Here is a 24,963-nt window from a genome sequence, read left to right on the forward strand (position 1 = left end):
GCTTCTGAATTTTTACTTTTAACATACAATGTGGATATTTGCAAATCTTCATTTCAATCATACACAGGGGAAACACCTCAAATGATGGCGCTTTTTGTATTGAAAAATGTGTCCAAACGTTAGTGTTTTGCTTATTTGTGTGTGTGTGTTTCATTGTGTTGTTAGGAAAATGATCCAATTTCGATCTACACTCATGTGCAGCATGTTGCAAACATAGATTTCAACTTTTTGAGAAAAATAATTTCGCTTGAGCTTTTGTTTTTGTTGCACAAAGCGCAAGTATTTTTCTATAGTGCAGCACCATCCAGTGTTTTTAACCCATTATAGGAGAATAGCTAAAAGTATGAGAAATGACAAAAAAAAACACAGTTTAGTAACAAAATATATACCATTTTAAAATTATTACAAATACAATTCAAAATCGAGTTCAAAATCGTTTGTTAAACAATTTAAATGATGGTTGCCTAGTACTTAAACCCATAGAGAAATACACATAGAGCGGAAACTAGAAAAAAATCTAAAAAAAAATACTCAAAATAATCACACATACGAGTGTTGTTGTAGGTTTCACATAGCCCACCCGACCTGAGTTTCGAAAATAAAGATTATTCACTAAAATGAAGAAATTTCGAAATAAAAATGTTCGAGAAAACATCGAAAATTTCAAAAAATTGTAATCCTCGATAATTTGTCGATAATACGTTTTTTTTTCGTTAAAATTTCGAAACAAATTTGTTCGAGAAATTATCGATGCTTCAAAATTTCTCGAAGGTTTGTTTTACAAAAAAAAAAAACTGAGCGACAGGTGAGCTCTAGGAGCACATTCTCTTGTCGCTTTCGATAGCTGTTTTCGAGTGTTTTACCCGAGAAATTATTGAGAAAACTTTTTTTTTTATCAAAACCTATAAACTATCGTTTATGTAATACATATTATGGGTACTTTAATAAGGGCTATCCACCAGGGGTTTTTTCAGCCATTTCGTATTCAGTCTGTTCGTTTGTCTGCTACTTTTACTATTTTCCAAAATTTGTTTTACTTTCTGTATTGAACATTTCCAAAGCTAGGCCAATATTCAATATTACTCGAAAATATGTATTTGTTTGAACTTGAAATAAAGTTTATTTTATTTATTTTCTAACTTACCTATTTTGGGGATCGTGTTTAATGATTGGTTACTATTAGAGAATTTGGTTTGTTTTATTGTTGTTAACCAATTTGTACAGTAACGACTTTGTTCAATCATCAAATGGTCCGATACATCTTAATTTGCTTGGTCTCCTTTCTATTTTTATATCAATCTGTTCATTTTTTCTTTCTATTATTTTTGGCTTGTTTTCAAAAATTTAAACACCATTACAATCAATTTCCACAATGTCTTTGGGTACATCAACAAATTGATAGACCAAACGTTGACCATCCACCTTCGCCAATATGCCTCTTTGATAGTAGTAGCGTAAAGCTCGTCCCATTGTCTCGTAGTTCATGTCGGGCTTGTTCTTATGCATGCCCCATAGGCGTGAAACGGCCTTTGAATCAACCAGCTTGAAGACACCCTTCTCACGATTCGTCCACTTTATGAAACGTGGACAGTATTCGCGGTCTTGTAGAAGTTTAAGTAGAAACTCCCACAGATAGGTGGTGGAACCTTCTCGACTGCGCCGTTTAACGCCCATTTCGATTTTGGGTTTGCGGGGCTTTTTAACTTTGCGCTGCTGGAAACCGCCCAACTCTAGCATGTAGGAGAGATCATAGTTAACACTCGATGTGGCCGGTTGTATAACACTTTGTTGGTGTGTTAATACGCCGTTAGTGGACAGAACGCCATTGCTGGTCGAGCCGACCGTTGGATTAGAGACGGAGGAATGCTGCTGGTGCGTATGCAAAGCATGCTGTTGATGTGGATGTAGGGAATGATGTGAAGCCAAACCGACATTTGAACGAGGCGGAGATGGAGTTGTAAAGTAAGGCGCGCCCGTATATGAACCATTGCTGGTTAGACCATTCGGCGCCGTAGAACTGCAGGAAACATTGTTATTACCAATTGGACCATTACTGGAAGTATTGCCGCCATTGGTGGTTAAAGGTAAATAGTAATTTTCGGGCACTATATGTACAAGTGGGGATAAAAGAAAGAGAGAGAGAAAGAGAAATAAGGGAGGGAAATTAAATGTTTTTTATTTCAATAAATAATATTTATAAATTGTTTATGTAATTTACTGCCTTGGACTTTGTGTGAAACCATCGGTTATTTTTAAGACTGCAAAACATCGAGTTATAGATGAATTTAAATAAAAAGCCCAAAACTAAAAATATCTTCGAATAATAGAACAAAGGTCTAGAAATACCTACAGATAAAATACGAGTTGCAATGCAATGCAACAACCGAATAGGTTGCCAATGGAAGGATTCTGGAATTAGCTGCAGATAAAATTTAAAATAAAATTTCACTAAAATTTAATTATAAATATCACCTATTGTCATTTTAGATACATTTTTATTTATTATTTCGAGTCAGTGCTAATTATAATTTTTTTGACTTTAATCATGTCGGCATTATTGAATTCAGTTTCAATCATTTTAAAATGCGCCATAAAACATAAAGGCATTTCCAAAAAATTACAAAAAAATATAGTATTTAAGTGGATTCATAAATTTATTTTAAACATTTCTGAAAACCCCATTCCTATTTTAAATACATACATATGTATGTACGTCATCGTTAAGTGCATAAATAAAATCGAAGGCTTGTTCCGAAATCGAGGGTTGTACAATCCGGAAGCACAGTATATGAGCAGCAGCAGAACTAAAAATACTTTTTCGAATTTCTTTTTACAAATTGATTTTCTTGGTATTTTAATAATAGGTGTGTTCGCGTACTTTCCAGTAAAAATATCCAGTAACTTTATTTTAGAGAGTAAAAATAAATTACTCTCAATCTGAAAAGTAACATTAAAAATTAATTTAAAATGTTTGTTTTGGGCTATTTTACTTCTTTTCTTTACAAAACTTGTAAATTATGTGATATTAGTTGTGTTCGCGTACTTGATAATTTGTAATAATTTGTACAAATTATCACTGGAAGTTACGAGATTCCGTTCGTTTACTTTTAAAAACTTGTAACGAGAGAGCAAGAGAGTGTTAAAAGTGACAGTTCGTAGATAGTGAACATGATATTTTTACTGGACATTTTTTGTCCAGTAAAAAATATCAACATAAAAAATATGTTTAGAACATGGTTGCACATGTAAAGAAAACAAAAATATTGAGAATAAATACAATTTACAAGTTTTGCAAAGAAAATAAGTAAAATAAAACAAAACAAATGTTTTAAATTGATTTATAATAAAATACAACTTATTTTTACAAATTGTTGTTCGCGTACTTTTTTTTGATTATTTTTCAGATTGAGAGTAATTTATTTTTACTCTCTTAAATAAAGTTACTGGATAATTCTTACTGGAAAGTACGCGAACACACCTATTATGTTGATATTTTTTACTGGACATTTTTTGTTCTCTATCTACGAACTGTCACTTTTAACACTCTCTTGCTCTCTCGTTACAAGTTTTTAAAAGTAAACGAACGGAATCCCGTATCTTCCAGTGATAATTTGTACAAATTATCAAGTACGCGAACACAACTAATATTTGGGATGAAATCTTCTAGAAAAAATCAATTTCCCAAAATTTTGTTCTGCAGCTCCTAATATGTAGTTGTTACATATTGGGTTGTAAAATGTTATCTCTTAATAATTATTCAGATTCAACGACGTCGATTAATTAAAAACTTTGCTTCAAATCGACAACTTGAGCGTTACAAGCATTTGCACGACGACTCTTATCCAAAATGATTTTTTCAAACATAATGGCACTTTGTAGATTGAACTTAAAAGTTTCTTATGGAATATTTTATTGTACTATTTGTATAACCTTCACCGTTTTTAAATTCTATATTTTTCATTTGCGACCCCATGAAGTATATACATATATTCTGGATCGCTGTAGATAGCGGAGTCGATATAGCCATAGCAGTCTGTCCATCTGTATATTGAATTTAAATCGAGAAAATAGCAAAATAGCTGAGATATATGCAAAAAATTACGACTACCTCGATTTTTGTCATAATTTTATCTACATATATTTGGATTAATAAGTCATAAATACATACAATATGGTTATCTAGTGATAGATATTTCAAAGATTAATATTTATATTGTTAAATGTCAATGTTTTCCCTGAAGATGCTACACAATAGACAAGCGAAATATCGGAAATAAATAACAAATTAAAAACTTTTGTAAATCTGACAAACTCAAATTCGAATTAAAATTTAAGATAGTCTGAACAAATTTTATAAAATTTTTTTATCATACAATTTTATTTTCAACCTTATTTTTTCAGTAGGAATACATTTTTTTTTCATTCTTTATCTTAAAGTATGCTTTGGTGAAGGGTATATAAGATTCGGTACAGCCGCTAATAAAAGTATAACTATAAAAACATACATACAAGTTTTATGTTAAAAAGGACGAAGTAATTCACTGAGCCATTTCAAAAAATAAGTACTAAAACGCCCATCCCTGGTGTGATATATTTTCCTAAAAGAACAAGTTTCGAAAAGGGTGCATTCAGATATCTGGTATCTCTTTGCATAAAAATTCCCTTTTTCAATATTGATTTCTTAATAGGTTTACGTCGTTTAAGTGACACAAAGCTACACGCATTTAGGTAATATGTACGAAATAATTCTGCTAGTGGCTTTTCAAGCTTTTCATGTTTTTATTATTTGTTCATTTACACTCGTTCGTTCGTTCGTACGTACGTACGTACGTACATACATACATATGTATTGTATGTATGTACGTACGAGTATCTGTGTATGTTGGATTTCTACATACGAACATTTCTCGTTTTGTTGGTTTACATCCGGCGTCAAAATTAACGAGGAATGTTACAAAATATACTGCAATAAAAATAAAAGTGTTTTTGCAATTCTTGTGCACAACAGCACCAACAACAACACAGAGTAATTTATATTTTTAAAAACAAAACAAAACGAAACGAAATAAAAAAAGTAAACATTTTAGTTAGTATTACTCTCGCTTAAACAAGAATGCATACATATAAAAAATTATACTAACAGAGCAGCAAAAAAGAGAGTGTGAGCATGAAAATGATTTCTTTAATGAATAAATAAACACTACAAATACAGAAACAATCTGGAATGCTCATACACCAACAATTATTAAGCTCCACAATCTTTATGAAATGGGGAAGAGGGTTAAGGGAACAAACGCATCAGGTTGGTAAAAAAAAACAATGCACCAACACTAAGATAACACACGTACATATCTACTTGCACTCGTTTTTATGCAAACAGAGAGTTTTTAAATGAGAGCCCCAAAACAAAACAAACCGCCAATACAAATGCAGTTTTCATTTGGAGCCCCTGTATTGTATGCATCATAAATTTTACTCACTCGCCGAACAGTGTTTGCTCTCCATCTCAGTATTTTATACTCTTTTAGTGTTTTATTTTTTCGCTTCAACACCATTAAACAATGACTATCCGTGTGCATGCAGGGATGCATGTGGTTGTGACCTTCAGAATTTGTGCAAAGGCAATGTGTCGATGACCACAGATTCATACATTCATACATATGTACATGTGTATATATGAATAGAAACAAAAGCAACAACAATAATACAACATACCGACGTATGTTTCGTTCAATAATAATATTTTAAAAAAAACAGCGAACAACAACAATACGAGTACAAACATTAAGTGCAGCAAAGTCGTTCATTTAATGTACACATCCAAACATACATACATACATACATACATACATACATACATACATACGTATAAAAACATACATATGTAGATACATCCCAGCAGTTCCCAGCAGTTCTAGGAGACAGTACCGAACTAGTGATTTTACCCATCATTTAGGGTGGGAGCTAGTTACTTCAATAGCCACGTGACTAGTCATTTTAACACGGGCATGTCCTAGGAAGGGGGTCAATTGTCTCTTTTTGATTACAATGGGACTGTCTAATAGCTGGTCCAAAGTAGGCAACGCATTGGATTCACAAACTGGTTACATAGCGTCAGTTAACTTGCTAGCTTTGTAACTGGTTACTTGATCAGCTACTTGACTAGTTTTTTTAACACATGCATGTGCTAAGCAGGGGGTCAATTGACCCTTTTGATTACAATGTGACTATCGGATAGCTGATCGAAGGTAGTCAACGCTTCTGGTGGGTAAAATAAATTGCAGTACAAAAAAAAGGTTTGAAGTGACTTCACCATAGGTTACTAAGAGACACTAAAGTGACTATTGACTTCATGCTATGTTACATACGATATCAGTATAATTAAGCAAAAATAAAAATAAACTGTATGAGAATTATATTAACACAATTTGTAAAAAACCAGTTTGTACTGCTGGGTTAAGCAAGTAGTCAATGTATCCCTTAAAGACAGTAATTGTCACAAATGTCTTATCACTTGGCTGACTCCATTTTATATATTTTGGTCATTTGACACGTGTGTGCACTTTGTAGTGCAGAGAGAAGACAATTGGTTACTTTATGCATCCCAAGTAATCTAGCGTGAAGACAATTGTCACTTAAGTGTCTCTAAGTAATCTAGAGTGTAGTCACTTTAAACGTTTTGTGAGTAATTCGTACAAACTGTTTTTTTACAGATTGTGTTAATATAATTCTCATACAGTTTATTTTTATTTTTGCTTAAGTATACTGATATCGCATGTAACATAGCATGAAGTCAATAGTCACTTTAGTGTCTCTTAGTAACCTATGGTGAAGTCAATTTAAACTTTTTTTTGTACTGCAGTTTATTTTACCCACCAGAAGCGTTGACTACCTTCGATCAGCTATCCGATAGTCACATTGTAATCAAAAGGGTCAATTGACCCCCTGCTTAGGACATGCACGTGTTAAAATAACTAGTCAAGTAGCTGATCAAGTAACTAGTTACAAAGCTAGCAATGTAACTGACGCTATGTAACCAGTTTGTGAATCCAATGCGTTGCCTACTTTGGACCAGCTATTAGACAGTCCCATTGTAATCAAAAAGAGACAATTGACCCCCTGCCTAGGACATGCCCGTGTTAAAATGACTAGTCACGTGGCTATTGAAGTAACTAGCTCCCACCCTAAATGATGGGTAAAATCACTAGTTCGGTACTGTCTCCTAGAACTGCTGGGATACAACTTAGTTGTTTTTGCAATGTTTACACGCAAACATACCCGCACACTCTCTTGCACATACATATGTACATTTATACTAAACTCTAGAATTTCTAGTAAATAGGGAAAATAAAATACTATTGAAACATGTAAGAAAGTATAGACGGTCAATCCCGACCCTATGATATCCTACAGCGTGCATTTGAGTATAAAGAGTTTTCCTTTAAAAGGCCTGTCACAGAATTCCATTCCGATCGAAAGTGGAATTAATTCCGTAATTAGCTTCTTCACAAAAAGTAAAACGAATATTTCTTTCGGAATGAAGCCACTTAGAGTTTTCAAAGTGGAACTGATATTTGTTTGTATGTAATTATTTGTTTTTCTTAAAATTTTATTCAATTTCTGTACCAAAAACTTCATTTTTATTTCAATATAAACAAGTAAGAGAACTATATTCGGCTATGCCGACGTATTTTTTATATTTTCTTATGTTTTTTAATTTTTTTTTTTGGTTTTTTAATTTTTTTTAATATTTTTATATCTCAGCCATGTGTGGACCGATTTTCTCGTTTTTAAATAGCAACCGAGCCGGAAGAATTCCGGAGATATTCATGTATGAATCGTGAATGTAAGTTATTTGGGGGCTTCGGAAAGTTGATTTCAACAGACAGACAGACGGACATGGCTTAATCGACTCCGCTATCTATTAGGATCCAAAATATATATATATACTTTATAGGGTCGGAAAATTATATTGTGGAAATTACAAACGGAATGACAAACTTATATATCGATGGCTTAATATAAAAAAGGCGTAACTCGAATTTTTGTTACTTTACAAGAGAAGGAAAAAACTTAATAAAATCCATAAAATTTTAGACACAAAATAAGTTTTAATGCAATTTTTAATAAGAAGAGACATCATATTTTATTTCTCATTTAAAATTTATTTTTTATTTTAATGAAGTTATTTAATATCAGCCTATTTTTCATTGATATTTTTGAAAAAAAGAAAAATTAGTTACGCCTTTTTTATATTAAGCCATCGATATACACTTCTCACGAAGGTCAGGGGTATAAAAACGCTATCAAATTAAAATCAGAAATACAGAATTATTAAATATTTTTGCAATTAATAAATTACACGGAATCTGAAGAACCTAAAACGAAATCGATCGGAATAAAAACTACGGAATTGACAATAATGAACGGAATTGAATAATGGACTTGTACCTTCACTACAAGGTTTACATGAGCAGATGGGAAAATTACATGTCGGTATTGGAATAATATTTTTGCACGTTTCAAACATCAGCAACTCCCCACCTTGATGGCGTAGGGTACAATGATGCTAAATAAATATGCATGTTTGAATGTATGTATGCACATTTGCTGCATTTAATACTCGTTTAACATTTGTTTGGTTGTTTGACTGTTTGTTTGTATGTATCCATGTCTGTCTTTCCGTCCGTCCATTAGTTTGTTCGTTCCTTTGTTTTTTTCTTCTTCTTTCTTTTCATTATAATCGTATTAGTTTAGTGAGACATTAGTTAAGTTTGTTGTTAGTTTTGCCCAATATATACGACTAAAGGGTAAGAGAAGACTTAATCATCCATTCAATACCATTGTATAGCGTTTATTTTAGTAATTTCAAAGATATTTTGTTTCTTTTTTTGTTTAAAGGAATTACACGTTTAAGAAAATTAAATGTACATAAGTAGGTATGTATGTATACAAAAACTGAAAATAAACTTTAAGGAAACCCCAAAATAAATGAGTCAGTCTTAATAAATAAATTTAAAAATTTTTGAAAACTACTTTGTACTACCGATTATAAATAATTAAAGGTATTTTTAGTATATTATTTTAAAAACCAGTATTTTTAATTCATACATATTTATATATTTATTTTTATAACAAATGTTTAAAATATTCATCTAAATCAACTCAATTTAATAGCAAATTATTAAGATTCCAATAAATTTTAGTAGGTATGTCGTAATCTATTTAAAATTTCATTAAGTTTTATTTTTAATAAAATATGTAGTAGTAATGTTATTTTTTTAAAATGTACATACATGTTTTGCATGGAATTAATTAATTAAATTAATTTCAAGTTGTTAAATTGATGCTAGAAGAATGTCATCTTTTTTTAAACAAATTTTGAAAAAATTGTCAATAAATAAAAAAATACTGGATTCTTACGTGTGTTTGATTTTTTTCAAATAGTAAATATTTATAAAAATTATTAAATTTACTGTTATTTATTTATAAAACCAGTATTTGTAGTTATTTTTTAATTATAACGTCACAATCAAATTTAATAAAAAAAAATTATAAATACACAATTTAAGAATAAACAAATTAAGAAATAACAAATTATCCTGTTTAATTAAGTGTGATTTACTATTAATTTTATCTAGAACAAAGTTTATTAGTTCTAGTTTGTGGCTATTTTTTGAAAAGAAGAAAATGTCTAAACTAAAACATATATATGTATTCGATGTTATACTCTTCACCATGGGTAGTAGGTTGTAATATTTGATTGGTTATTATTTCGATTCCCCAGGGTCGACAAACTTCGATAACGTTTGGAGTTTTGGCCCAAAATAGCAAACAAATAAAATAAACAAATTTCCTCGAAATCCGCATATTTCAAATCTATTTTTAATTGAAATTTAAAATAACGTTTTTCACATTAGGATAGTTTAACTGCAAATTTACAAACAAATCTCAAAAAATCTTGTATTATTTGTTATTGATTTGAGTTTTTTATCTGACAAGTACAGGAATATATAAATTAATTAATTAATTTCATACATATGCAGATACAAAACGTAAACAGTACTCGTGAATAAAAATATGTTTAAAAACAAACATATATTTTTTTTTGGGAAATGTACAGATTCAGCTTTTAACATACAAATGTATTTAAAAGAACCCGATATTAATTATAGAACAGCATTATTTTCCATACGGATATACATATATAGTATACAAGGAAATAACAATATACAAAATTATAACATACATATAGAAAGGTCTTATCTCAACTTTTAGTTACTTTACATGAGAAGGAAAAAACTCAATAATATCAGAAAGTGAAATTGAAAAAAAAAAACAACTAAAAATTTGTAATATATCAAAAATATTTTTAGAAAAGTAAAAAAGTGCATTCAACTTTAAATGAGTTAGGGGTTTTTCTTTTAAACGATTTTTTAAATGAGTTAGGGCTTTTTTATAATTACTGTAAATCTGTTATTCGTCAACATAGGAAACTGAATTTTTCAAGGAAGGTCTCTTTGAGTTTTGTCTACCAGAATATGTAAAAACCGGATTTTGTAAAAAAAACGAGATACGACCTTTCTATATTAAGCCATCGATATATACAAAAATATTTATATAGAAATGATGTTAACTACAGAAATAAACCTGTATTTAAAATTAAAATACATATTGTACGAATGTATGTATATAGAATTTTTACATACACATTTAATGATGTTAGATTTTTTAGTAAAATGGAAATAAATTTTAATTTCACTTTTGCGGTAGTAATTTTATTGCAGTTTTTTTACATACTCATACTCATACAAATGTATGTGAAATATTTTCACGTTTTTCTTAAATGCCACCAGGATTTATTTACAACTCAGTTTATTATTAATTAACTTTTTCGATTATAATTGTTAGTAATAAATTCTCAAATAAGACTGGTTGTAAGCCATATTTTAAAAATATTTTTAAATTTGTTTTATATACACACACGTGTGTATTCATTTATTTTTTTTTTTTTTTGAAAACATGTTGTGTTCTTATATTTTTTTCTCGTAGTATTTAACCATATTAAACATTTATATAAACCAACCATCCCATAGAAATTGCCTAGTCCAAAAACAATATTTTTACATTTTACACTTTACACTATAACAATAATTTTGAATAAGGTTTTACTCACTTCCAACACCACGATTCCAAATATTCCTTATTTGAGAATTTTGATATAGATTCGGATGTAGAAATGTGCCCGATGTTAAATGGTTTGAATGCGTATTACAATGTGGTGGCAAACCAAGACGAGCCTTAAGCTCATCACTGCACGGTTGGCCACCTGAACTAGAACTATCGACATCGGAAACCCCACTATCGGCCGGACTTGGAGGAAATGAACCTGTTATTTACACAAGTGAAAAAGATAAAAGAAAAAAATGGGAAATAAGGGTTTCTGGTGGTTTAAATAGGTTTTGTTTTTTTTTTCTAGAGGACATTAAGAATTATTTTTAAAGACACACATACAACAAATGAAGACGGAAGAAAATTAACACGATTTGTATAAACTACCTGTTGTTCCTGCACCATAACTCCTGTGATGTGTTGTATGCAGTGATCCACCGCTTAGCAAATTATGCAACAGTGGCCGGTGTGGTATATTCAATGACTGTAAATTGGTATTGGGTCCTGTTAAGCTGCCATGTTGCAAATTGACGGCACCATGTTGCGACTGTTGCTGTTGCTGCTGCTGTTGTTGTTGTTGCTGCTGCTGTTGATGTTGTGGTGAGGTCAAAACATTTTGTTCTGATTTAATATTAATGACAGTGGTTGATCCCGTGAACGATGTTTGATTTGTGGTCTGCTGTTGTGTTGTCACATGTGGCTGTTGTTGCTGCTGTTGTGGATGAGGCGTTTGTTGTTGATGATGTGGTGGCAGGTGTTGCAAATGAGGTCCCGGACTTGTTGATTGTTTGATAATAGGAATTTCTGTATCTGCAAGAAGATAAATTAAAAAAAGGAATTAATAATTTGAATATAATTTATAGACTTTTAATTATTTTGACATATACTAAACTAATAGGGGTATTGCTTGTGTATTGGGACATGTATTCGATACATATGGAATTCCATGTGTATGTCAAAATTCACGTTATACATACGATTCATAATTTCCACGTTCAAACGTATATATGTAATTGCATGTGACATAACCTCTATTAGTTTATAAGTTTGTTGTTTTTAACAATATATTTATTTAAAACATTTTTAAATCACAATAAATATATTTAATGCAATGAAATTTATTTTGTTATGATTTTTCTTTACTCTTTTTTGTTTTGTTTTTTATTTTGCACTCACACAGTGTTGTATTTCAAAATACAACACTGTTATACACACGAAAATAGAACATGCCCTAATTGCCAAAAATGTCACGAGTAATACACATGTATTTTACATACACAAAGTTTCATATGGATCACACGGTATGTATATGTTTACATATGGAAAAATGTCCCAATACATGGCACAAAACACAAACAATACATGCCGTCTGACCCCCCTTTAAATGATGCAATATTCTGTAACTATCAACGCTCTAACAATATCAAATACTTTGATTTAGAAAAGGATAACTGCTACCAACACTAGGTTATTTGTATATAATCGTGCTACTAATACTTTTTTGTTTTTGTTTTTGTTTTAGATTAATTTTACTGACAATGTTTTAAGGTATTAAAATACATTTTTTGGGACATATCTAAAAATGTTTAAGAAATTTTATGTTTTCATAACGAAATTCTACAGTTACAGTTTCTATATCCCATTCGAGGAATTTGAGTGAACTTTTAAATGTATTTGGTTTTTGCTACAATTACAAAACCATTGTTAAATTTTCACTTAAAGATATCGCTTGGGATATAAAAACTTTCAAAGGAAAGCGAGACACAGACTCTTTGAATATTTCCCTTTCAGGTCCAAAAATATGACGTTTTAAAAATAAAAACCAATTTTAAATTTCACAAAAGTTTTTACAAATATACAAAGGGCTTTTCTTATTATTAGATAATTTTATGAACATTTTTAAGGCAGTGGTTTTTGAGATATATGTATGTATGAACATTAGACATGCCTTGTTAGAAAGATAATTTTCTCTAGAAGCTTAGGTTTATTGAAAATGTTCAAAAAACAGTATTTAAATAGGGACATTTTTTAAGATATCGGAAGAAGTACCATTATTTACCCAATTTTACAACTTTTAATCGATTTCCGGCACGTGTTCTAGATATCCGTTTTCACTTAAATTTTGCAGTAGTTAGTTTTAGCTACTAACGAACAATATAAGACCCATCCAAAGCAAATCTATTTTTAAGGGCATGTCTAATGAACATATATCAAAACCCACTCCTTTAGATTTAAATGCTAATAACCAAAGTCGTTTATATATATTTTTAAAATTGTTTAAGCTTATTAGTTTAGAGATCCATCAAAATAATACATTTTGGTGCATAAATTTACTAAAAATTTATTAAAAAATTTAAATAATGTGGTTTTTGAGATATAGGCCTTTGAATTTTATAGGCCAGATTTGAACTTTATTCATAACAGTATCTATCAAATAAAATCAAAGTTAATATTAACTGCATTATAAGAGTTAAAAGTTATGTCCAGTAATGTATCTACACATTTGTGAAATTTCTAATTTTTTTTTTAAATTTTAAAGACATCATATTTTTGGACCTGAAAGGTAATAATTTGATTGTAATACATAATAAGTGTGGTAAATTTCGTTAAAATCGGAGGTGACAAATCCGTCTGCTGTCCGCTTTGTGATGGATCATCGCATTTCCATTAAAAACTTATGTATAAGGAGAATATTTAATTAAAGTAATAAAATCAAATAAAAAATCATAAAATTGTTTGCCAATATCTCATATTTCTATCAAAAATATAGCTAATTTATTAAATACTTGTGTTTATTTATTATTATTTAAACAAAATTTAAATGCATTTAGTTTTTCTCTATAAACCACATTATTCTGTGGTTTAATTATTTTTTCTATTTAAATAAAAAAAACCTCATGACTAATTTCGATTTCATTTTCATTTCACTAGTGACTTTCTTTTACGTTTTGTTGTTGCTGCAACAACAAAAATTTTTACTTTTGCTTTTCACCGCATGCAACAACGATGTATGTATGGCAAGCGATGCAGTGAAGCAGCACTGCGACGGAAAAATGTTTCTTTAGTTTTTTCTTTTTTTTTTTTGCTGAATAAAAGTAAAAGTGCATTTTCACTGATTTCTTTGGCTTGGCAGATGAATAAAAATTAATAACAAACCCAGCCGTTCAAAGGCAAAAGCCAAAAACATTGTAATAGAATGAAATAAAAAACAGCAAACCAACCAGCCAAACATCTCGTCATTTTCAATTTCAACAGCCAGCCAGGTTGTACATGTACTAAGGAGTACGAGTATGAATATTGTTGGAAAGGCTGTTTTTTCTTCTTATTTTTTATTGTTCATTATTGCTGCTTTTTGTTGTGCGAAAATCCAAAACAAAAATCATATAAAATTTGCAATAAAGTTTTAACTCATTCAGCCCCTTCAACGGTTTGTTCGTATGTACAAACATACATGTAGTACCTGTAGTAGACACACACACACACAACACCCTCTCCTAAATGCCCTCTTCTGTCCAAGCCCCCCATTTTTAACCTAAAAATGCTTAAAGTTTATTTGCACTGATGTTGCTGTAGCTGTTGGTAGTGCTTTACAAGTAACAAAAACAGCGGATGCTTGTGATTGCAGCGATAGTGCACAAGTACCAACAACAACTACACTAAGAGGCAGTCGTAAGTACGCTAGTGTACAAAAACAAATTGTTGTAAAACGCTTTTGACTCTCCATGTGAGTTTAAGTGTGTGTGTTGGAACACAAGTAGCGAGCCTCCCCAAAATACTCCACCACACTACCGATCCCATCATGTGGTTTAATTACAAATACAACTATAACTATAACTACAACAACAAGAACAACAATTGGCCGCGAGAGAGGAAGAGAAATCAGGTCAAGGCTCGTTGTCGTAGTCGGCATAGTGTGCACGAGTCTAAGGTACGAGTTTGTTTGTATGTATGCATTTATTTAGCAGCAGCAGCAGCAATTCACTCGTTTTTACAATTTATGCTTTGTTGGTTGCATTATTATTGCATGTTGTAAGCTATTGTTGTTGTCTTTGTTGTTAGTTTGTCTGTTTGCTATTGCTGCTTTGCCAGTAAGTTTGCTTTGCTTTGGTTTGGTTTAGTTAAATGTAAATTGTTTTTATTTTCACATAAAAAGTGTCCAAATAAAAAAAGATTTAAATTAACTCCAACAAAATTAAAATGCATGTTAGGAATTTTTTCTTAATGCATTTTTTAATGTAAATAAAACAATAAATTTTTTAATCTCAAAGTTTATGTAAATTTATTAATTTTGTTTGTTGGGGTTTTTTTAAATAGGAATTAATTAAAAACCATTGAAACTGAATAAAATTGAACATTGTTTTTAAAAATTAAATATTATTTTTTTTAATCAACAAATTATTAAACTCATTAAAAAAGCATTTAGGATTAGAAAAAGTTTCTAAAGACTTTTTCTGTATAGGCAAAAAATATCTACAACAGAAATATCTCTACCAATATATTTTGAACAATTTTAAATTAAAAGTAGTAATTAAAAACATTTGAAATAATAATCCTGTTGCCCACATGGACTAACTCCCTGAAAAATTGCATGTCTGGATGCGATGTGGGCAGCCCCAATACCAGGATCGCACGCTATGGCTTAAGCAGTCATTCGTCTGAAATGAACCCTGATTACCGATACCAACGGCCCTATGCTCCTTGTAGGAGTTAAAAGGAACTAATATACATACATTTACATTTGGGGTATTCACACGGTCTGCTATTAGCCATATTGTCATAATGTCATAATATACATATTATAATAATTGTTGTTGTTGTGTTTTAAACAAAAAACGTATTATTTTATGACAAAACAATAAACATAGTTCAAATAGTCTTATTAGTTTAGAACTTTTTTGTTTGAAACACAACTAAAATTTGATTAAACTATCATAATATATTAGGACATTATGACAATATGACCAAATAGTAGACTGTGCGAATACCCCAATTGTATAAACTCACATAAAATATCTCTGATAATTTCTAAAATATTTCTGCTTTTGATATCAAATGATCATTATTATTATTATTATTATTTGTTTAAATTCTTCAACATAATTTATAAATATAATTTGTGTGTGTCTTTTAAGTTACTGTTAAACAAAAAATCGTGAGCTTATACACAAAAAATCTGTTGCTAAAACCAAAAGCACCTTCTACAAAGGTTTTTTTGTTTTTAAAAATGAGCAGCACGTACATTTGTTCAATACACAGTTTCAATTTAATTATATTTCATAATAGATTACAATCATTCATATAAAATACTAGTAAGTGTCTTTTGACAAAACAAAAAAAGAAAAACAAAAAAACAATGCAATTATTATATTTTTGTTTGCAAATTTTGTTTTGTTCAGTTGTTGGTAGTTTTAACCAAAATACTGTCACGTGTTAGTCATGATTTCTTAGAAAAAATTTGCTGTTGTTTTGAATGGATGTTTTATTTTATAGTTGGTGGTGTTGCTTACCCTTGAAGTTGTTTGTAAACAATTAACCTTTATTTAAAAATAATAATAATAATAATAAATAAAAATATAACTGAACACTTTGAAAAAATAATTGCAAATTTTGCGTTATTACAATTTGCTACCATTTTTGGTTTTTAATTAAAAATTATTATAAATATAGTTAAGGTAGGCTGACATAAAAACAAATTTCCAGCAACTATATAATGCCGTTTAAAGGGATATCAAGAAACACATAATGGATTTAAAAAAAACAAATATGAAATAGGGAGTTGTAAATATGCTCTAAATTTTATTTATATAAAACAAAATTTAAAGATTTTTCTACTTTTTAATTGTATACTTCTCTAAATATATTTATAACTAGGTACGAATAATACTTATGATCACACCAAAACTTCAATTTGAAATTTCTTGAATATTTTTGGTTTGAGCTGAAAACTTTTTTTATAGAAAAATTAAAAAAAAATTCTTAATAAAAATTTCTTGAAATAAACACGTTGAGTAAGATTTTGTATAAAGCTCAGACTGTCGTTGCAATCTCTGATATACTATGTGTACAAATTTTTGTATGTAATACTATGTAAAACTAAATTTTAATAAATTGTTGCTTTATTTCGGTAAATTTTAAATTTTATTGGTAATTGTATTTCAATAATGGAATTTAAATGGTAACGATAATTTCGAACTGAATTAAATTACACTACACGGCAGCCAAAAAGGGCTCCTCAAGCAAAACATCATTTATACATTATTTTGGAATGATGAACACAAATATGGCTAACATTTTTAAATCGTATGGTTAGTTTTCGAGATATTTCCACATTTAGGTTTTCACAAAAAAAACTTATTTTTTAAGAAATGTGGAATTTAATTGAAAATTAAAAACTAGAATCTACGGAAATTGAGCTCCTAATTCAGTACCATATTTTAGTTAAAAATTTAAGGATGCAATTAATTGCAAAATAAAATGTTTCAATTAACTGTCAGTGGTTTTTGACACAGTTAAGTTTTATTGATTACTGCGGAAACTATGTAGATAATTTAGTGATTAATATTTCCATTAAAGTTGGAAAAACATTAAATATTTCTTAGTATTTTTGAAAAAATTTCAATATTCAATTTGTAAAAGGGTACTTCTAAACAGATACCAATATTAATATGTATGTATTTCATTTAAAACACTAAAATATGAAATTTTTTGTGTTAAAAATTTAAGTTAGTTTTTAGTGTTTAATGTTTTACCAACTTTAGTACAAAATATTAATCACAAATTTCTAGAGTTTCTGCAGTACTCACTGCAGGAATGCAATTTTTTACACAATTCTATACACATTCTGTTCCGTAGTTTTTGAATCCATAAACAGTTTTTAAAACATTCAGTCAAATTTTGCATTATTGAGGTAAAACTGTTAAAAATAGGGGTTTTCGTGAACATTTTAAGAAAAAATATATCGAAAACTGACCGTCCGACTGCAAAATTTTGGAAAGTTTTGTGTTCAGCGTTACAAAATTATGCTTCTTAGAGATTCAGAATTTGATAGTTTTTAATTCAATTACAAATTAAATTAATAATAAATGAAAATAAAAAAAAACAAAATAATTTTATCAAACTTTTTTTGAGATTAAAACTATGCATTTATATATTACTAGCATAACCCGGTGCACTTCGCTACCCCTACCCTAGTAAAATTAAAAAAAAATACGAAAATAACACTTCACTTGATATTCGAAAATAACTAACTAATTTGGTATGGGAGATAACTCCACTGATCTGGTCCCATCTATTTTTAAACCTTTTATGTAAATATCAAGTTTTACTTTAACTTTGCTTTATAAGGGAGGGGTCATTCCTACTAAGCCGATCATGCATAGCTATACTTCGAACAGGGAACAGGAATAACTTCGTTTTTAACTAACCTCCGTATAATGGTAATAAATTGATTGATACAGAGTTTAAATTATTTTAGAATTATAGTTCTCCCGATATTCATAATTAATCATTTACTTTGTGACACAACCACTAATGCAATTCCGATCATTTTCAGATAATCTGTGTAAAATGGTAAGAGAGCTATGCGGACAAAGTTTGAAGAACCTTCCCAGTATGCAACATTTCGAGTCAGTTCTTTTTATCGAACTTATTTCGAATTCAAATCGAAAATATGAATTTATTATGATGCTCTATCAAATCTACATTTTTTAGAGTATAGTATTTTAATTTTTTTTATAGAAATGGCGAATAATGTTCGATTTTTTTTTTAATGTCAAATTTTATTTTTTCACAAATTGACAAATTCATATTCATACATATTATTCTTTTGTCAATTTGTGAGAAAATAAAATTTTATTTCTTATCCTATCAATAACATATTCATATGGATCACGAAAAATGGATCGAAGACGACTTAAAAGAAAAGCGCGGCCAATTATTGATGTTGTTTTTGACAATTCGAATCTTCAAAATCAGCAAACATCAGAAATATGTGCAGAGTTTATTGCATTTGAAAATGAAAACACATCTAACGCAACATTATTGGATAATAATAAAGGTATTGAATACGCATTATTTCAAGAAGAAATTGCTCGATGGTATAAAGTATACGAAATTGTTCATATATTTAATCGAAATCGAATTATTTTAGAACAATTTTAATACCGAAAAAGGTATAGTATATCGATAAAAATTAGAATCTGAATAGTAAACGATTTTCGACTCTTTATCGCTCTGCACTCTACTTAGGAAAACACGCACATTCTCGACATTATATCGAAGTCGATATCGATAAAATTTTACGAAAAAATTATTCATTTTCGATATAACTTCGAATCATTTCGCATACTGGGTTGCAATTATTACTTTGTATGGGAGGTGACTCACCTCCTTTTCCGACTCCTCCCATTTTGGTTGCCTAGATATACGAAATCAGTGTTTACTCTGTAAGGGAGGTGCTATGCCTTCTAATCTAATTCCGTCTATATTCAGCTAAACTTCGCACAGTAATAATAAATTAATTCGCTAAAAGTTTAAACACTTTTACAATTATAGTTCTACATATATTCGAAATTAATTATATACTTTTTATAGGGTATGCCACGCCCACCATTCCAATCCCGAACAATTTCCGCGAAACTATGCAAAATTATAAAAAAGCCATTTAGACTAAGTTTGAAGAATCTTGCAATTATAGTTCACAAAATATTTTGAAATAACTATTTACTTTGCATGGGAGGCTTCACCATTTTTTCCGACCCGTCCCATTTTTGATTAAACTTCATGCAGTGAAGTTTATAAAATAACTATTTACAATTAATTTTTTTTTAAATTTGTCAAAGGTTTATAAAACAAATTTTGAATGGAAATTTTGTTTTATAAACCTTTGATACATTTAAAAATTTTTTATGCATATGGGAGTTAGAAAACAAAAACAAAACACCTTCAAAATATATTTTTTTAAGTGACTTTGAATTACTAAAGTCTTCTTCTTTGTTTCCTATAACAACTCTCACTTAAAACAGAGCGAAATCAATACTGTTTAATTGTTTCTCTTATTTATTTACAACAACAGATTAGACAAACATGCATTGCTTTATTTACATTTTAGCTTAAGGTTCACATGTACACGTTTTTGCATATGTGTTAGTAACATCTTTAAACGCTTATAACTCCTAAAAAACTAAACATAATTCAATAACAGTGAATAAATCCCTTTAAAATGGTATATTTCTTGCCCAAATTGGATGTATAATGTAAGCGTAAAAGGGGTCTAAAGAAATCGCCTTGCCTATTAATATTATGATATTATAATGTAAAGTGTAATCCAAAATTCCAATTCAAAATTTAGCAGCCACAATTAAAAAAATACGAAGGTTTAGAAAAATTATTAATAAATAATAATTCAAGATATTGATAAAAATACAACACAGAGAACATATGACAAATGTTTGTATCGATATCAAATTTACCTTCTTTTTTAAATTTTAACTATCATTTAAACGTTAGGTGTATGTTACGAGTACCAACACACTCCCCACACTATTGAAACAAAAAAAAAAACTAACATCTGTTAAATTATTGCAAATTTCCGACAATAATAAAAATGAAAACAAACAAAAAAAAAAACAAAATCGTTCAAAAATTAATCAAAACCAAATTTAAAGAAAACATAAAAATGAACGGAATAAACTGAATTTTTTATTATGATTTATACTCGTATAAATAATTTTTTGTTTTTAGCTTGGACTTGAAATTTGAAAAAAAAAAAAACTCTGCAAAAGAAAGAAAAAATAAAAACTGTTATGTATACAATTTTGCGGTTAAGCCGGTTACATCATATCCACACACAGTTTGGATAGTAGGTCAATGAATAATACGTATGAAAAAAAAAACGAAAAATATATTTTATTTATTTTGTTTATTTTGGCTATTTTAGGGTTTAGTAAGTTTTTGTGTGCGGTGTGTGTGTTTGTGTGGAGTAACCAGAGAGCACGCGCAGAAACTTTAAACTCATTTTTGGCTTAAACCGAAAAATAAACGACAAATAAAAATATGGCGCAATATATTGAGACATATATTGTATATTTTTGGTGGAAAGAGCTGAAATGAGCAGAGCTAAATAGTTCGCTGGTTCACCGTTCATTCAAGCAATAAATTAAGGCATACATTTTATGAAACCGATCCACCATCAAGTACAATTGGTTGTTTATACAGAGAATGAGCTATAGTAGTCGAAATAAAATTATAAACTTATCTTCTTTATCTTCTATGACAGGTGAACAAAGTAGTGTCAACTTGAGATGAAAAGGTGCTAATTTTAAATATGTTATGTTGGTTGTAGAATTATAATTTGACATTAAAATGAAAATTTTAATTTAAAAACAATATTTTTGACTTAAATAGTTAAATTCCTAAAGTTACAACTTCAACAAATTTTAAATAAGTATCTATGTTGTTTTGAATTAAAACCCCAAAATTGGAAATAAATCCCCAACCAAAGGAACTAAACCCCAAACCAAAATGCAAAACAACTTTTCTGAGCCAAGCCAATTTTTGATACACCCCCGAGTAAATTCATTATGAATTAAATCCCCAATTTTAGAAATGAAATAAATCCCCAAAAAATTAACTAAGTTTCGTTATTGGTTTTTTCTATATACAATTTAGGGGCATTAATTCATTTGCGGTTTGGGGACTTAGTTCGTAGCGCCCTGTCAGCTATGTTTTTTTTGTATGAAAAAAACGGGAGAAAACACTAAAATCATGTTGTCACAAAACTAACAACTCATTAATTTTGTATCTACTTGTTTTGGAAAGTTACTTTAGAAAGAAACACTATACTGTCACACTATCAACTTGGAGGGTGAAGAAAATTAAAATTTTTAGACAAATATTCGTTTTACAACCGATTTGCACAAAATCTCTTCTGTTTGAAAGGAACAAATATATATTTTAAATAAAAAAAACTCGTGGTTTTTTTGAAGATGTAACTAAGAATATCATTATTTTACTACATTTGCTATAAGTATTTCCGAATTCGATGGACTTCAATAAATGATATGATAACTCCTGCATATTCTTGGTTTAGCATAGTGTAATTTTTATTCAAAGAACTATAAAGCAAGTTTTTTATGAACATTTTGTTTTATAAACCTTTTATAAATTTAAAAATTGTTTATAAAAATTGGGATTATTCTTTATAATAATAAATATAAAATGTAAAATTTTCCATTTGCTTTCGTTTTACGATGATTGATTAATTTTCCCTATTTTTTTTTTAATTTCTAGTAAAAAACACGCTTCAATGACATTACCAAACCAACAAGTTCACAGTGAGAAATAATAATAAAATCAACTCAAATTACAAAGTTTTTCGGGTATTTTACACTCTTATTTATTGTTGACGTTGGATCACACACTTATTTCATATTTGTTTGTATTTCACTTGACTTCAAGTTAAGCCATTCCATTCCACTTTATTTAATTCAGTTTGATTTTATTGTTGTCTAAGTCAAAATTTTTGGTTGGTGTTGCTGTTGTTGTTGTTGTTGTTATTGTTATTATGCAATTCTACCGCAACATATTGACAAGAAAACAAAATAAAGTGTTAAAAATATACACACTCTCAAACCAAACCAAAACAACAAGAAAAAAACCATCAATAATAAATAAATTAAAATTTGGAAACAAAAATAAAAGAAACAATATTTTTAAATATAGACTACTTTGGTATATTGACCTGCCATTAGATTTGAAAAAATCGCAAAAAAGAAAACCGTTAGCTTTTGAAACATGATACAAGCAACGGTAAAAAACACACACAAACACACAATCTCACTCGTACACGGCTAAATGAATTTGAATGATCAAACTATTATGACGGCTAAAACTTGATTTAGTCATCATTACTCTTTGAATGGCAAATATTTGGCAAATTTTTGTTTTGTTTTGTTTATTGTTTAAGGGTGTAAACAGCAAAAAAAATATTATATTCAATCAAAAACACACAAGTTCGATAAAAAAAAAAAAGTTCAATGATATTGATCTACATTTTGCTATTTATTAGCAGTATAATCAAATAATAAACAATTGTTCATGTTATTTTTATTTATTATGTATGTATTTATTTATTTTGTTTACTAGTGGTATTTCTTTGGCTGTAGGAAAATTAATGGGAAAGGTTTTAATCACACGCAAACATTCGGATACGCATATTTGAAGTGACTCTAAATATTATTAACGAAATTCAAAATTGTGCAATAATTTGCCTTTTTATTGTGTTATTTTGTATTGCTAAAGCAAATAATAGGAAATAATAATAGGTGAAAATGTATGGCTAAATTAACCCTTTAAGGGATATTTTTTTTTGCGTAAACTGAAAAATTGTGCAACGATCTTGTATAGTAGCAGTTTATAGCATATACATACTATATCGAATTTGTTATAAAAATTGATTTTTACATATTTTGGTCGTAATGATTTAAGAGCCTTTTTTTTCATATTTTGGCTCGAAATCCATTTTAAGGCACTTTTTTTTTTAATTTGAATAATTTATTTCACGCCAATTTTCCTGCAGGTGCAAAAAAAAATATACATATCGAAACAATTTTATAATTTGCTTGTCAAATCTAAAGTTCTTAAAACGTCTTTAACCTCAACTACTGAGAAATTTTGAATTTCCAAGAAAGCGAATTTAACGACTGTAAGAAGAAAACAACCCTTTATAAACGGATTAAGCAAAATACTTCGCAGCATCTTGTACATATGTAGATTAGACATTTCTATATCTAACTAGCATGATAATTATTTTAGCTGGTAATGGTATATTTTTCAAACATTTCTCAACCCAAAATACGAGTAATTAGTAACAGTTGTTAAACATACATATAGAACGAATTGATGCATTTGTGTACCTGTAAAACTCTTGCTAAGTAATTTACTATGATTTACTATTATTTTTTGTATTTAATGTGTGCATAATATTTTTTAATTATTGAATTTATTTTTATTGAGTTTTAATCAATATTTAAGGACCTTAAAACGAGTTAAATACTTTCATTGGGTATCATTTGAAAATAAATAATGAATAAGGAAGAGAAGCAATAAATTCTTACATTTAAAAATGTTAAAATAAAATAAATTTATAAACGAAAAATATCACAGAATGTTAAAAAATATTATAAATACAATAGAAATTGAAATCTAAAAATAAATACAATAAACAATTAAGAAGAAACAGTAGTGTACAAAATAAAATCATTAGAGCGAATTTCAAAATATAAATTGTAATGACATGTAATTAAAACGCGTCGACTCGACAACAGAGACCCTAAATAACGGTTATCCAGAAAATTTGAAATCAAAAAATCACTATGTTAGAGTCAACGGAGACATATACTGTTATATACCAATAGATTAGTATTGACGTGCTTTTGCAGAATCTAAGGTGATATTAAAAAAATGATCCCAACTCCACAGTTAACAGTTATTTTTCAACGTAAAAATAAAAGTTCGCGTGAAACTCTTAAAAAAAGATTTTTAAATATCCGTCATAAAAAAACTCATTTGAGGACTTTTATTTTTTTTCAGAAAAAAACTCATTTGAGGACTTTTATTTTTGCCGTCATAAAATAAAAAGTAATTTGAGGAGTTTTATTTTTCCCGTCTAAAAATAAAAATCTTTTGGTTTATTTTCTACTTTTTTCCAGTATTTTTCTTTATTGAGTCTATCTGATATAATGAGTGTTTGAGAAAGAAAAACAACAACAATTTACTAATAGGAATCAAACA

At 28.9% G+C, this 24,963-nt stretch overlaps 1 protein-coding gene across 1 annotated transcript in view; it reads right to left on the reverse strand.

Moving 5' to 3' along the window:
- Positions 1-255: 255 nt before the first annotated feature.
- Positions 256-24,963, reverse strand: part of Eip74EF (Ecdysone-induced protein E74) — a 40,053-nt gene continuing 15,345 nt past the window's right edge. The window contains exons 2-5 of the mRNA XM_065502763.1: positions 11,560-11,982; positions 11,177-11,389; positions 1,145-2,105; positions 256-335 (exon numbers count right to left, since the gene is read on the reverse strand). Of these exons, the coding sequence (XP_065358835.1) occupies positions 1,345-2,105; positions 11,177-11,389; positions 11,560-11,982 (1,397 nt within the window). The 3' untranslated portion in view covers positions 256-335; positions 1,145-1,344. The remainder of the gene's footprint in view (positions 336-1,144; positions 2,106-11,176; positions 11,390-11,559; positions 11,983-24,963) is intronic.

Source organism: Calliphora vicina, chromosome 3 (genome assembly GCF_958450345.1).
Source record: "Calliphora vicina chromosome 3, idCalVici1.1, whole genome shotgun sequence".
NCBI classification, from domain to species: domain Eukaryota; kingdom Metazoa; phylum Arthropoda; class Insecta; order Diptera; family Calliphoridae; genus Calliphora; species Calliphora vicina.